This window comes from Cnephaeus nilssonii (genome assembly GCF_951640355.1).
Source record: "Cnephaeus nilssonii genome assembly, chromosome: 11".
Classification (NCBI taxonomy): domain Eukaryota; kingdom Metazoa; phylum Chordata; class Mammalia; order Chiroptera; family Vespertilionidae; genus Cnephaeus; species Cnephaeus nilssonii.
The window spans coordinates 68,973,718-68,988,603 of record NC_137082.1 but is presented as its reverse complement, the minus strand read 5'-3'; the positions used below and the strand labels follow the sequence as shown (position 1 = coordinate 68,988,603).

Below are 14,886 nucleotides of genomic sequence, written 5' to 3'. Positions count from 1 at the left end.
TTTCAGCTGAATGCACATTAGTCTTTCACTTGGGAGAGATTCTCTATAAAGAGGCAGGGACAGCCAAAGCCGGTTTGGCTCAGTGGATGGAGCGTCGGCCTGCGGACTGAAGGGTCCCAGGTTCGATTCCGGTCAAGGGCATGTACCTTGGTTGCGGGCATATCCCCAGTAGGGGGTGTGCAGGAGGCAGCTGATCGATGATTCTCTCTCATCGATGTTTCTAGCTCTCTATCCCTCTCTCTTCCTCTCTGTAAAAAATCAATAAAATATATTAAAAAAAACAAAAAGAGGCAGGGACAGCAAGAGAGAGGAGTTGGAGACCTGACTTTACTCTGCCAGGATCAGCAGCCAGCGGTATGTTGACTGTGGTCATGCCATTTCACTGCCTCTCTTTAATTTTTATTTGACTGATTTTAGTAGAGGAAGGGAGGGAGGGAAGCATGAGGGAGAGAGAAACAGAAGGGTGGTGGGAGGGAGAGAGAAACATCAATTTGTTGATCCACTTATTTATGCATTCATTGGTTGCTTCTTGTATGTGACCTGACAGGAGATCAAACCCCCAAACTTGGCATACTGAGTCAACACTCTAACCACCTGAGGTACTCAGCCAGGGCTCACTTACTCTTAACTTAATTTCCTTAGCTGGATAATCTGAGTATTGATCATCTTTAATGTCTTTCTAGTTCTAAAATAATATGACTTGGTGTTTATAATTGTGTGATTTGGCAGAAAGTTTGAATAGGTCTGTTGCCCAAGAACAAACTGGCAAGAAAAAAAAATTAAACATACACCTAACCTACACTTTACTACTAAAATTTTACCCAAGGTGAGTGATAAACGTGTCTACCAAGTAAATTGCATAGTGGTCTAGTTCATAATAACTAAAAACTTGAAAGAGTTCAGGTGTCCATCAACAGGAGAATGGATAAACTATGGTATATTCATATAATGCAATACTATACAGCAATAAAAAGAAACTGCTGATACATACAAAAACACGATTTCAAAGGCACCCTTTATATATATAATTACTTCAGAGAGGAAAGGAGAGGAGCGAGAAACATCAATGATGAGAGAGAATCGTTGATCAGCTGCCTCCTGCACACCCTCTACTGGAGATGGAGCCCGCAACCCGAGCATGTGCCCTTGACCTGAATCGAACTGGGGACCCTTCAGTCCGCAAGCCGATGCTCGTATCTACTGAGCCAAACCAGCTAGGCCTCAAAAATATTCTTGCCATGAAAGAAGCCTTACACAAAAAAGTATACAGGCTATATGATTATTTCATTTCTATGAAGCTCTGCAACAGATTAACTTATTCTATGAAGAAAAATCAGAACAGGTTGTCTCGAAGGTGGGGAGGAGGAGGAATGATTGGCAAGGGGCGTTAGCCAACTTTCTCGGGCTTTAGGAATGTTCTATATCTTAAGAGTTTGGGTACACAGGTGAATGTATTTGTTGGACTCAGTGAATTTTCCCTTCATTGTTGTGCATTTCATTGTATGTAGATTTTACACTAAAAGAAAAATGTAAACAAATACTGAACTCTAGTTAATGATATGCATGCTGAAATATTTGTTACTTATGTCTGCAATTTATGCATTCATCAGCTTAACAATAACCCACAACCGTCGGACCAACTTGTAATTTATGCATTAAAGCATACGAAGAGCTGAGGGATTTATAGACCGATATGTGATGAAGCAAGTATAGTAAAATGTTAATGGTGGAATCTAGGTGAGGGGAAAACGGGTGTTCATTCTTTCACCTTTGCCGTATGTTTGAAATTTTTCATAAGAGAAGGGCCAGTTATTTGGGGGGTTGCAGGAAAGCTCTGCCACCAGAGGAGCTGGCTAGTTTTCGGACAGAGCAAATGGAGACACTAGAAGCTGAGGGAAGCAGGAGCAAAGCCTTGTCACCTCGCAACAGTAATTAATCTTTTTCAGTCTGTTTTCTCAACTACCACAGAGGCATTCGGTATTATTAAGCACTTTCTCGTGGGTGCGGCTACGTCAATCCAGCGCCCAGCCCCGCCGCAGACCCACCACCCTCCTTACCCTCCCAGCGCCCAGCCCACTTAAACGCACCAGCCCTAAGGGGCCTAGCCTGCCCGTTGCTCTGGTAACCGCACTCCCGTTTCCGGGATGGTGCCGGAAGTCACTTCTCATACGCTCTTCCGATTGGAGACTGGTCTCTCGTGGGGGCGGGCGCTGTTGGGGGGCGGAAGCAGCCGCAGGCATGGCGGCAGCCGTGCGGCTCGCCGTGCTGGTGCTGGTGCTGCTGCTCCGGGGGCCAGGCGGCTGGGGCCATGCAGAGCGCCCACGCGACAGCCTGCGGGAGGAGCTCGTCATCACCCCGCTGCCTTCTGGAGACGTGGCCGCCACATTCCAGTTCCGCACGCGCTGGGATTCGGAGCTGCAGCGCGGAGAAGGTGAGAGGACGACACTGGACGGAGAAAGATAACTGGGACACCTGCTGGGAGTGGGTGGGGCAAGCCTTGCGGGAGGGGCCTAGTCCCTGGTGGGGTTCTGGTCCGTGGGCGAGGAGCCGGGCAAAGTGGGTCCGTGGGGGAAGGATGGGATAGTTATTGAAGAATCCCATTGTACCGCTGATGAAACTAAGGTCCGGGGAGGGGCAGCGACTCCTAGCCCAGGGCTCGCTCCGCAGCTCCAGGCTGCCACTCTGAACTTTAGTTTGAGCCCTCTGTCTACAACACTGATGATGTTGTTGCTGGTTGCCATTTATTCTGGGTGCTATGTTCTGGGAAAGATTACTAGGAAGAGATTAGAGGTGTAGAGAGGTAAAGGCACTTGCTTAAGATCACATCGCTGGTAACAATCTGGTCTGGAATTCAGATCTCTCCGGTCCCAGAGCCTTGCTTGGGTGTACTGCTTCTTTGGGGTGGCTGGGAACCCTCCCTCCAGGATCATCTCTCACCTGCTCCCCCTTCTCTAGTTTCTCATTATAGGCTCTTCCCCAAAGCCTTGGGGCAGTTGATCTCCAAGTATTCTCTCCGCGAGCTGCACCTGTCACTCACTCAGGGCTTTTGGAGGACTCGGTACTGGGGGCCACCCTTCCTGCAGGCCCCAGCAGGTGCAGAGCTCTGGGTCTGGTTCCAAGACACCGTCACTGAGTGAGTGCGCACCTTGAGGCCTGTTGCGGGCCATGGAGGGACCGTGGCGGGGGAAAGTGTTGTCTTCTTGCCACTGCCATTGGGGTCAGCAGTTCCAGCAGGCAGTAATTCCATGGGGGGTAAAACTGCCTTGGAAGTAAGAAATAATGTTACCACTGAGTGGCATGCTTTACTTCGCTGAATATACTTCTTTCCCCTACCTACTTCCAGACCGGAGGTAACACATAAGTACCTCTGCAGAGGCACATAACAAATAATTGAAGCTTGCTTGGATGTAAGACCAAACAAAACACTGTTGGGCTAGAATTGGCTTACAAGATGCCAGATCTCCATATTAGAGGAATTGCTTTTGTTTGGGAGGGGAAGGGGCTAGGTATTGCTATTGTACCACCATTTCCTCTTAATTCCACCAGGAAAAATCAATAGCACAAGTATGATAAAATAAATTTTAGGGTGATAATAGGGAGTGGTGGGGACTGTAGCAGGCTACAGAGCTTGAGAGGATGGCTGCCACTCATCCCCTCTGGATTGTTGGTATGGGAATAGAGGCCCACTGTTGTAAGATACTCTCTTTTTTTAAGAGATACATGAAATCTAGATTTTATTGTGAAAATTGGCAAATTTAAATACAGTAAGGAATTAAAAATGTAAGACATGCTATGTGGGTCAGTGTTGTGCGCACCAAATGAAACACGATTCTGGTTTGGGTAGAGCTTTCAGGCTTCACGTGTGCAATCTTTATATGAGGCTCGAAGCTTGGAGCAATTGGAAAGCCCTGAACAGAGGATTATCGGAAAAACCCAGGGCAGCACTAAGGTGATATCAGATGAGGAGCAAGCAGTGCCCCCACAAACTTGCCAATGGCTTCTACCTGAACACTAGCCCCTCCCTTTCCCCCATCTGCTCTGCCGTCACTGTCTTCCCTCAGCTCCTAATTGCCTGTAATGTGGAGCTGATGTTTAGATTTCTAGTTTTATGCTTTCTATGATTAATATAGAGAGCAAATCTGTTTTGGTATTTCTCTATGAAAAAAAACACACCTGATTTGATTTGCTGTGTTTTTTACTTTTTTAAATCCCAGAATAGTTGTTTTCCCTTGTTCCGTGAGTCTTTATAGATGTAAGACTTTCCACCCTGAAGGTAGAACCCAGACTTACTCACCTTCCTGCCCAGGGTCACAGAGAAGTATGGATCAATGAGTGTTGTCAGCCTGTGAGATGTTGTGAAACACAGCAGACTTGCTCCCTGTCCTCAGGCTGCTTACAGCCTGGTAGAGGAGAAACGATGCTTAGGACATGATGCTGCCACCACTTAGCCGTTTCCCAGGAGAGTCTAGGGCAGGCGTCCTCAAACTACGGCCCCCGGGCCACATGCGGGTGTTTTTGCCGTTTTGTTTTTTACTTCAAAATAAGATATGTGCAGTGTGCATAGGAATTTGTTCATATTTTTTTTTTTTAACTATAGTCCGGCCCTCCAACGATCTGAGGGACAGTGAACTGGCCCCCTGTTTAAAAAGTTTGAGGACCCCTGGTCTAGGGAGAGGCTCAGATGGGCAGAACCACAGCCGCACAGGTGGAGGCTGTGGTTGAGGAGGGAGCTTCCTTGAAAGTGGGCTGAGAGGAGTGAGTGGGCGTTCCCAGGCAGGAAGAGGAATCACCTGAGCCAAGAGCTGAGTGGCTGCAGGGAGCGAGGAGGGAGGGGCTGAGCAGGGGCAGTGATGCCGTTCCAGTTCCGTCAGCTAGCCGGTCTAATGGTGTAGCAGCCAACGCAGGCTTTGGGACGGGAGCAGAAGCCGCTCTGGGACAGTGGGGGGTTTGTGTTTCCATCCAGTGTGGATACATCTTGGAAGGAGCTCAGTAACGTCCTCTCGGGGATCTTCTGCGCCTCTCTCAACTTCATCGACTCCACCAACACGGTCACCCCCACTGCCTCCTTCAAACCCCTGGGGCTGGCCAATGGTGAGAAGCCCTGCGGCCATTTCCTTCTCCCTGTTACCTCTTGTCCAAACCTTTGCTGCCTCTTTCCTCAGTGGGGCCAGAGCATAAATCCCCTGGGTGTGCAGGCCCCGGAAGAAGGCTTCCCAAGACTGTGCTGTCTGTGCATTGCCTTCTCCCAGGGGAGGAGAGGGTCCCACTCCCAGCTGGGACTGTTAGGGTGGTGGCGCCAGAGAGGTGTATGGGGAGCAGGAGTGTGGGTCCCGAGGAGTGGGGCCCCCAGGCCCACCCCAGACAGACCCCTGTCTTCCTCAGACACGGATCACTATTTCCTCCGCTATGCCGTGCTGCCGCGGGAGGTTGTCTGCACCGAGAACCTCACCCCCTGGAAGAAGCTCTTGCCCTGTAGTTCCAAGGTGAGGCCAGAGTGGTCTGAACGTGGTGGGAGCCCCAGAGAGTGGATGGAGTTAGCAAATGCCCTTTCTGCCGTCAGCCAGGTGTGTTTGCAGATAACCTCTGCCTCATGCCCAGGTGCCCAGGGCACTGACCTTTCCTCTCTTCCCGCCTCCTCCAGGCAGGCCTCGCTATGCTGCTGAAGGCTGATCGCTTGTTCCACACTAGCTACCACTCCCAGGCAGTGCACATCCGCCCTATTTGCAGAGTAAGTCATGGCGAATGGGGGTGGGTGCCATCCAGAGGCTCTGGGAGAAAGTGCAGGCAAAGCACGTAGCCCAGGCTGAGCCAGTAGTAAATGGCAGATACAGTGATGACTTCTTGGGGCATTGGCCACGCACCAAGGAAACCAAGTGGTTGCCTGGCAAGCATTCAGTAAATCTTTGTCATGGAGCTTAGTGGTTCAGAATAGCTACGCAGTGTACCTGCTAGTTCAGCCACTCACCGCTGGCATGACCTTGAATGAGTCATTTTGTTTCCCTGAGCCTGGTTTCCCCATCTGTCAAGTGAGAGTAATGGCAGTAGTACTTCCCACGGTTGTTGGCGATGGTTCCAGCTGATGCATAAAGCTGCTGGCACAGGGTATGGCACAGGGTCAAGTGCTCAGTAGTGAGTGGTAGCAAATCAATGGGTAGGAAGATACATTGTAGACAAGGGACCAAGTCCGGGTAGGAGTCCCTGAGGCTCTGGGGTTGGAGTGATATGTCCTCATTGCTGCTGTCTGGCCCTTGGGTAGAATGCTCGTTGTACCAGCATCTCCTGGGAGCTGAGGCAGACTCTTTCCGTTGTGTTTGATGCCTTCGTCACGGGGCAGGGGAAGAAAGGTAAGCTACCGTGGCAACTTATCTCTGCTCACTCCTTGCCAGCCCCACCCTATCTGTGCACATCAGTCCTAGTCCCAGCCCCCGCTCAGCCCTGCTCTCTTCTCCCCAGACTGGTCCCTCTTCCGGATGTTCTCCCGAACCCTCACAGAGCCCTGCCCCCTGGCTTCAGAGAGCCGAGTGTACGTGGACATCACCAGCTACAGCCAGGTACCAAGGTCTCCAGCCATACCCATTGCTCCATCCCCAAGGCCAGTCTGCCCCTCTGCTCACTTCTCAGCCCTGCCCTGTGTCCCCAGGACAATGAGACATTGGAGGTGAACCCGCCTCCCCTCAACACATACCAGGATGTCATCCTAGGCACCCGGAAGACCTATGCTGTCTACGACTTGCTTGACACGGCCGTGATCAACAGCTCCCGCAACCTCAACCTCCAGCTCAAGTGGAAGAGACCCCCAGAGAATGGTGGGTGAGGGCGGGCCACCACACACTGAGATGTCAGCTCATCATGAGATAACAGGCTAGTGTTTAGACTCAGATCTCTAGAGTCAGCATCTGGTTCTACATCCATTTCTTCAAAGCTCTCTGACCTTGGGCAGGTTCCTAACCTTACTGCCTCCTCTGGAAAATGGGGACAGAAACACCTCGCAGACTAGATGAGATACCTAATGTAAAATATGGAGTTTGTCCATGCATTCATTTAATCAACAAACATTTTTTGAAGACAGAAGATAGTATCTGCATTTGAAAAACAATGTCTGCTAGTTGAGGCAGGCATCAAACAATTAAGTAATTGCAACTGTGTTCAGTGTTACCCAGGAAAAGTGCAGAATACCATGAGAGCACCTGGTATGGTTGGCAGGGGCACAGAGCTCAGCACATACGAGTATTTAGGAAATAATAGTAATTCTGTATCGCTGTGGGCTGGGGAAGATGGGGATGATTCCAGAACACAGGCTTCCCAGTTCTGATAGCCAGGTTCTTCACCATGTCCTCCTGGCTTGGAGGCTCTGAGTGTGACCTGGGAGTGGCAGTGGGAGTGACCCTGTCCTGTAGGCGCTATTAACGGCTGACTTTGGTCTGCGCAGAGGCCCCGCCAGTGCCCTTCCTGCACGCCCAGCGGTACGTGAGTGGCTATGGGCTGCAGAGCGGGGAGCTGAGCACGCTGCTGTACAACACCCACCCGTACCGGGCCTTCCCCGTGCTGCTCCTGGACATCGTGCCCTGGTACCTGCGGCTGTATGTGCACACCCTTACCATCACCTCCAAGGGCAAGGAGAACAAGCCAAGTGAGAGCTGGGTCTCCCCACCCCTGCCCACCCCGCTCGCTCTCCCTCCAGGTCCCCCAAACCCTCATTTCTCAGGGTAATTCCTGAAGTCCGTACCCAAGAAAAACTACACAGGCAGAAAACGTTAGGAATAGTTACTAATGCCAGGTCTGGAGTAATTTATAAAGCAAAAAGAATCAACACTCATAGACTGTGATTCTTAGTGAGACCTGAGGAGGGCAGTAGTTTCCTTTCTTTTTCACTTTCTCCTTCCTGGGGCCCAGGCACAGTCTTTTGTGATGGCTCACAGGCTTTCTGCTAGCGGAAGGGCTAGCAAGAACAACAGAGTATTGGGAATAAAGAAGATTACAAGCCTGGAGATGATGGTTTTTGCTTCCTTGGGAGGGAAGAAGTGTCGTTTTAAAATTTATTTTTATTTGCCATTATTTTTCTGAAGGGGAGTTAATATTTCCTGATTGCTTTTGTTAGGTGCCAGGATGGCACTAAATAAAGCATTGTTCTTCTCTGGAGTGGGGAGAGACTGATGCTTCAGAAAGGACTTCTCAGGGAGAATCAGCGCACACCCCCGATGGCCAGGCTTCACGTCATCCTGAAACCCCAATGTCGTTTCCCATATTTTCAAGCCTGTGGTTAATAGTTTTACTTACTGTCAGCACCACTACTTGTACCACCTTTAAATACCTGCTGTGAACATCCTATCTGTGTATTTTGTAGGTTTTTTTTACCTTTTGCTCTGGAAAACTTCAAACACAGCTGGAATAGTGTAATCGGCTCCCCTGCACCCGCAGTAGCTTCAGCAGTCTCCGGCTTCCTCTCATTTTTTATCATCCCCCCCCCCCCCCCGCCCCCCACTATTTTTAGTGTGGCATATTGGGACGAGACTCTGACCAACTCAGCTACCTGGCCAGGGCTTAAGTCTCTTTTAATCTGTAACTGTTTCCTTGTTTTGTTTTGTTTTGTTTTGTTTTGTTGGGCAAGCTGGGTCATTTGTTGTACAGAATGTTCTACATTCTGGATTTGTTCTGTGTCAGTGTTTACATGTTCCTCCATCCCCTGTATTTCTTGGGTATTGATGGTTAGTATTAGAGACTTGATTAGATTCAGGTCCCCTGTTTTTGGCAGGAAAACGCCCAGGTGGTTCTGTGAACTTCTTGTTGCATCACTTCTGGCACTTGATGTCTGCTGCCCAGTTTTCGTGATGTGAAGATTGATCAGTCGCTTGCCTGGATGGCTGCCCTGGAAACATCTTTTTCCTTTTTTGAGACCCTGCTCCCTTCCCTGAGCCTGCCCAGCTTCTCGGATCCAGAGCCCACCTCTGGGTGCCCAGATCCGGGCCTCAAGGCCTCGATAGGTGGGGCAGGAGGGGCAGGTAGTCTGACCCCAGGGAGGAGGTGTGGGTGAAGCTTGAGCCTTGCCTGTCTCCAGGTTACATCCACTACCAGCCTGCCCAGGACCGGCTGCAGCCCCACCTCCTGGAGATGCTCATTCAGCTGCCGGCCAGCTCGGTCACCAAGGTCTCCATCCAGTTTGAGCGGGCGCTGCTCAAGTGGACCGAGTACACCCCGGACCCCAACCACGGCTTCTACGTCAGGTGGGCTACGACCCCCACTTGCTGCCCCCGCCCTCCTGACCCACCTTATCTGCCACCAACCCTGGCTCACGGAATACCTGCCTGCTTCTCTGCAGCCCGTCTGTCCTCAGTGCCCTCGTGCCCAGCATGGTGGCAGCCAAACCCGTGGACTGGGAAGAGAGTCCCCTCTTCAGCAGCCTGTAAGTGTGACCTCAGGAGGCATCGACCCAGATGGTCCGGTTCCTGCAGGGTGTGTGGGCTCAGTGTTGCCTCTTCCCCAGCAACGTGGAGATTTCACTCAGTCCTATAAGAGTCCCAGTGGTCTGCAATGTTAATTCGGACTTTATAAAATGATTCTAAAGCTTCCAGAAGAATAGATAGGTGAGAAAAGCAGTATTTAAAGCCTATATTTACTCAGTGATGCTCTTAACAAGTATTTGGTTGAGCACTTACGGAATGCCAGGAACTCCAGAGAGCGCCGGCTGCCCAACAGTAAACAAAAGACTTGCCCCTGCCCGGCCACTGCTAAGCACATCCATGACCATGAAAATGAATCATCCTCCGCCTTTTCTAGGGGCCCTGAGAACCGCCAGAGGGGAGGTTCTGCTTCAGAGAGCAGTGGGGTCCCAGGTGGTGCTGGGAGTGACCTGGTGGGTATCCAGGAAGGCTTCTCTGAGGAGGCGGCCTTTAGCTGAGAACGACGGCTATGGAAGAGGCAGCCAAGTGAGGGCAGGGCCCTTTCCCCTCAGCACAGGCAGCTCTCCGTCAGCTTTATGCATTGACCTTCATCCCAGATGTCTGTTGGAGAGGTTGGGAGGCTAAGAGAACTTTGAAAATCCCGACCGCCAAGCATTGGCCCAGTGCAGCCCGAGGGGGATGGGGCACGATAGGGAGGAGCAGGGGTCCTGCCTCACCTCTCCTCCCTGACCCTCAGGTTCCCAGTCTCCGACAGTTCTAGCTACTTCATGCGGCTCTACACGGAGCCGCTGCTGGTGAACCTGCCAACGCCGGACTTCAGCATGCCCTACAACGTCATCTGCCTCACGTGCACGGTGGTGGCCGTGTGCTATGGCTCCTTCTACAATCTCCTCACCCGGACCTTCCACATCGAGGAGCCCAGAACGGGTGGCCTGGCCAAGAGGCTGGCTAACCTTATCCGGCGGGCCCGCGGCGTCCCCCCTCTCTGAGACCCTGAGACCTGACCCTTCATCGCAGGGGCTGCTCTTTCTCTCTGGGGAGGGGTGGTGTGACCCCAAGGACTGTTTCTGGTACTTGCTCTCCCCAAACTGCCCCTGGACTAGGCCAGAGCTTAGAGCTGCACTGTGTAGTGCAGTAGCAACGAGACAATGTGGCGTTTGAATTTAAATTAACTTAAATTAAAATTTCACTTCCCCCGCTGTGCTAGCCACATTTCAGGTGCTCAGTAACCAGAAGTGGTTAAGTGGCTACTGTATTGGGCAAGCATTTCCATCAGCGCAGGAAGCTCTCTTGGGCAGCACTGGCCTACGTCCTGGCTGTGCTACCACGGTGGTGTGGTAGATGGGATTTACTGGTTGTGGAATAAAAAATGGCTGCTTCCTTGGTTCTTTGCCTCCTGTCTCCTTAAGACTGGGAAGAACTGGGGACTAGGGCTTATTTGCTAAACTCCCCTATCTCCTCCCACTGCAGCCAGTCTGCTTATTCCTCCCCTACTGGCCTCCTCTGACAGTAGTTCCCAGAACTCCCTGGGTTTGGCTGGGAGCGTTTATGTAAGCACATCCATGACCATGAAAATGAATCATCCTCCGCCTTTTCTAGGGGCCCTGAGAACTGGTCCCCTATCAGCAAGGGCAGAGCTGCAGAGGCGGGAGCTGTGTGTGGTGGTTTTCTAATGATTGCTTACAACTATTTGTTTCCCACAAGTAAGAGTAAAAGTGATGCAGCTTCCTGGGGTCCAGACCGTATGGATTCAGTTGGGCTGGGTGTAGCCCGGCCTTTGAATTTTCATCAGGCTCCTCATGAGCTTGTGTTGCAGGTGGTCCTTATAGAGTGCCCATGGGCCTTGCCCACCTCCCCTTCTGGTTATATAATTCTGGATTCCTGTAAAACAGGTCCTTAGGTGGATACCCATCCCTGCCCTATCTTCCGTCTTTTCCTCTGGCACAATTGGCATCAACTCTATGAGTGACTTGCAGTCTGTCCCTCCCGTCATAGCGGCTTGGCTTAGAATGCCCTGTTCCACCAACCACACACCCCATTCAACTGCCCGAGCCAGATGAGTTGTTGCTTCCTCCAGGAAGTCTTCCCTGAAACACGGGGCTGCTATAGGTGCCCCTTCCTTCTGCTCCCACACCTCCCTGAACTTGCCTTTACATATTCTGTATCACCCTGGGTGTTATTTTCCTTTAATTTCCATTAGACTAGGGGCTTCCTAGAGGCTCAGGGACTGACTTCCAATCTGAACCTGACATAGGTCAGAACATGTAAGTGCTCAGTTAGCAAATGATAAATGTATGAAAGGCTATAGGCTATTCTGGCTTGGGATTTGGAGACCACGGGTAGGGATGGATAGGGCGAGGGGCACCTGTGAACCCCACAAGTAAGAGTGCAACTGTCTAACACAATGGTAGTAGTGATGTTCGTGGAGCCAACACAAATGGGACTGTTTAAGTTGCCTCTGAGGGTTCCCAAGAGCCCTCAGAACACAAAAGTGATGTGTTCATCTATGTGTGAGTACGAAGGGAGCAACTTAATCAAGATGCTTTGACTTGAGTTTATTCCCAAAGCAGTAAATAAGCAGGGTGTGAATGCGAAGGCCCAGGTGTGGCTGTCTGAAGCTAAGTGGTCTTGGCAGTCTGCATGGAGCATGGGGTTGTGGCCTGGCTGTCTTTTATACCCCCTGCCAAGGCAGTACCTGGAGACGACACCCACTACTGTGTCATATGTAATCTGTGCGGTGACAACACTCTGTATCTCTAGCCTAGACCTCCTCCCTGAATCCAGGTTGCCACCTGCACTGGGGTGTCTAAAGGCATCTCAGATATAACATCTCCAAAACTGAGCTTATGATACCCTCTACCCTCACCCCAAACATGCTCATCTGTAGTCGGCTCATCTCTGTTAATGGCACCTCTCCTCTTTCCAGTTGCCCCAGCTAAAAACCTTGGAGTCATCCTTGATTCTTCTCTCTCACACCCCCTGTGGACCCCATCAACAAATCTGCTTTACCTTCAGAATCCACCCAGAATCCAACTCCTTGTTACTACATCTCTACTATCAAGTTATCAGTGAGATAAACAAACACAAACCAAAAACACATGGGAATCAGTGCTGTGATTCAGTGAACCAGGGAAGTCTTGATTCATTTTTCTGGGAGAGAAGAAAAGGATGGTTAGTTCTGACTTGGCACATAGCAGGTGCTCAGTTCTCTCTCTCTCTCTCTCTCTCTCTCTCTCTCTCTCTCTCTCCCTCCCTCCCTCCCTCCCTCCCTCCCTCCCTCCCTTTCTCTCTCTCTCTCTCCGCTCTGATGCTCAATGTCATTATTTATTAGTGAAATTCCACTGAATTGCTACTTTAAAATAGTTAATTACATATTTTACCTATTTTATCTGGATTTTGTCTTCATTAAAACGGGAAGAACAATGGGTGGGTCTATACAATAGAAGTTCCATCTCTTGAATTGATGTGAGCTACTGATTATGATTAAACACTATTGTATATGTTGTTTTTACTTTAAAATACTTTTAAAAATGTATTTTTTAATTGATTTCAGAGAGGAAGGGAGAGGGAGAGAGAGATAGAGATAGAAGCATCAAAGATGAGAGAGAACCATTTGATCGGCTGCCTCCTGCACGCCCCACACTGGGGATCAAGCCTGCAACCTGGGCATGTGCCCTGACCAGGAATTAAACCGTGACCTCCTGGTTCAAAGGTCAGTGCTCAACCACTCTGCCACTCTATCCGGGCTAAAATAAATATTTTAATGTTCATATTTTAAAAACTATATAAGCACCAGGAAATATAAACTATTTTAAATATCAGTCAAAAGCTATCCTCAATATTCAGAGTTCAAATCTCTGAGTAACAGTTAAGAACATGAAAGGGAGTGAGGAAATAAAGGGGAAAACTTCACCTTTCTATCTTTCTCTATATTCATTCCGGCCTTGAGCTCAGGGCAAGTTAGGCATCTCAGTTTCTAAGAATTAAGAATTATAATTAATATGGAAGGAGAATATGTTTTTAGTAAAACATGATCTAAGGTATGGAGATACGTTTTGGGGTGGGGGCAATAAAGTAATTTTGTCCTGACACAAACTTGTTTTTTTCTGAATGAGTAAGACAAGAGACAAAGTACAATGAACAGAGAAAATTGTTGAAAGTGTTTGGAAAAGGAATCTAAGAAAGGAATTTTATGTGTAACCAAGCTACTTAGATTGTATAAATCTGTTATGAGTGATTTAAAAATTAAGATTTAATATAAATGATGTACATTGTAAAACTAAGACAATTTTTTAATCTGCAAAAAGAACAAAGTTTTTTGGACTGTTTGCTCCTGATAAGAGACAGTAAAATGTAATCTGCCAAGAAAGCAAAGATTCTGTGTTTTATCAAAACAATTTTCTCTGTTTTCTGACATCTTAATCGGGCCTTTGATTACTTAAGAAAATGCAGTGTTGTCCATTGGAAGAGCTAACCTTCTGTAGTTGCCTTTGACATTTTTTATTGTTACTTTGGTCAAATAGATAAGTATTGTTTCTTAATCCATAATACTATTTAGTCAAGTATCCAAACATTAAGCCTCTTTGTGCTGCATCTGTATAGGTATTCAGTAGAAGTGTTCCAGAAACTGTGTAAAATTACTAGAAGTCTGATATCTCTTGGCAGAAAATGTTGTCTGTCATCAAAATAACCACTAAGAGGACTGAGCTGAATTTCGGGGAAATGCCTTAGCTGACTCTTGTGCAAAGGCAACCGCAACAAAATCTAGAAAGATTGTGGTCCTTGTGGATGACCTCCACTCTGCTTCTGCAAACATGACCCCTCAGTGTCAGATTCTGCCATCCTGCTGCCTTGGTAACCAGGGAGCCATCTGCTCCTCAACCAGAGACTCAAAGATGGGTCAACAAATAGCTACAAATTAGGTCTATCACCCCAAAATCTGGAGGGTGAGACTTCTCAGGAAGTTTCACAGGTGGGACTTGAGGGTTCAGAACAGGCCTCCCCAGGATGTGTTACTTTGGCATGTGAACTATTTTGTGCGGAAGGCAATCCTGACCCTGTGACTCAAGAGAAGCTTTTATCTCTCCCTTAGAAAATTTAAATGTGGGTTTTTTCCAAGTAAGATCATAAGAGTTATTACCAAATACAACTATCACTTACCTATCTGGGGCAGGGCCAACATCTAATTACTGAACATCTATCTGGTCTTTTTATCAATCTGCGAATGACCCTCCTCCCTTCAGAAGGCCCAAGGATCTTACCTCATTCCTTGACTCAGGATGCCATAGATACCTTATTATACCTTTCTGTCTCTGACTCTCTCATGTATGTGGAGTTCCCATATGTATATATGTAATTAAATCTAGTTATTTTCTCTTGTTAACCTGTCTCCTGTGAATGGAATTATTAGACCAGCCCCCAAACCCTAGAAGTATAGAGGAAATTTATTTCTCTCCCACAGGTGTGATAACGATGATCAAAATAGGAA

The 14,886-nt window shown here is 48.8% G+C and overlaps 1 protein-coding gene across 1 annotated transcript; it reads left to right on the top strand.

Moving 5' to 3' along the window:
• Positions 1-2,222: 2,222 nt before the first annotated feature.
• PIGT (phosphatidylinositol glycan anchor biosynthesis class T) lies at positions 2,223-14,755 on the top strand. The gene is made up of 12 exons (XM_079784370.1): positions 2,223-2,431; positions 2,956-3,133; positions 4,964-5,091; positions 5,383-5,483; positions 5,642-5,728; positions 6,257-6,344; positions 6,454-6,551; positions 6,641-6,806; positions 7,430-7,630; positions 9,056-9,221; positions 9,317-9,400; positions 10,135-14,755. Exons 1-12 carry the CDS (start codon positions 2,239-2,241, stop codon positions 10,385-10,387), a joined length of 1,743 nt encoding a protein of 580 aa, XP_079640496.1. The 5' UTR covers positions 2,223-2,238; the 3' UTR covers positions 10,388-14,755.
• The last annotated feature ends 131 nt before the right edge of the window (positions 14,756-14,886 follow it).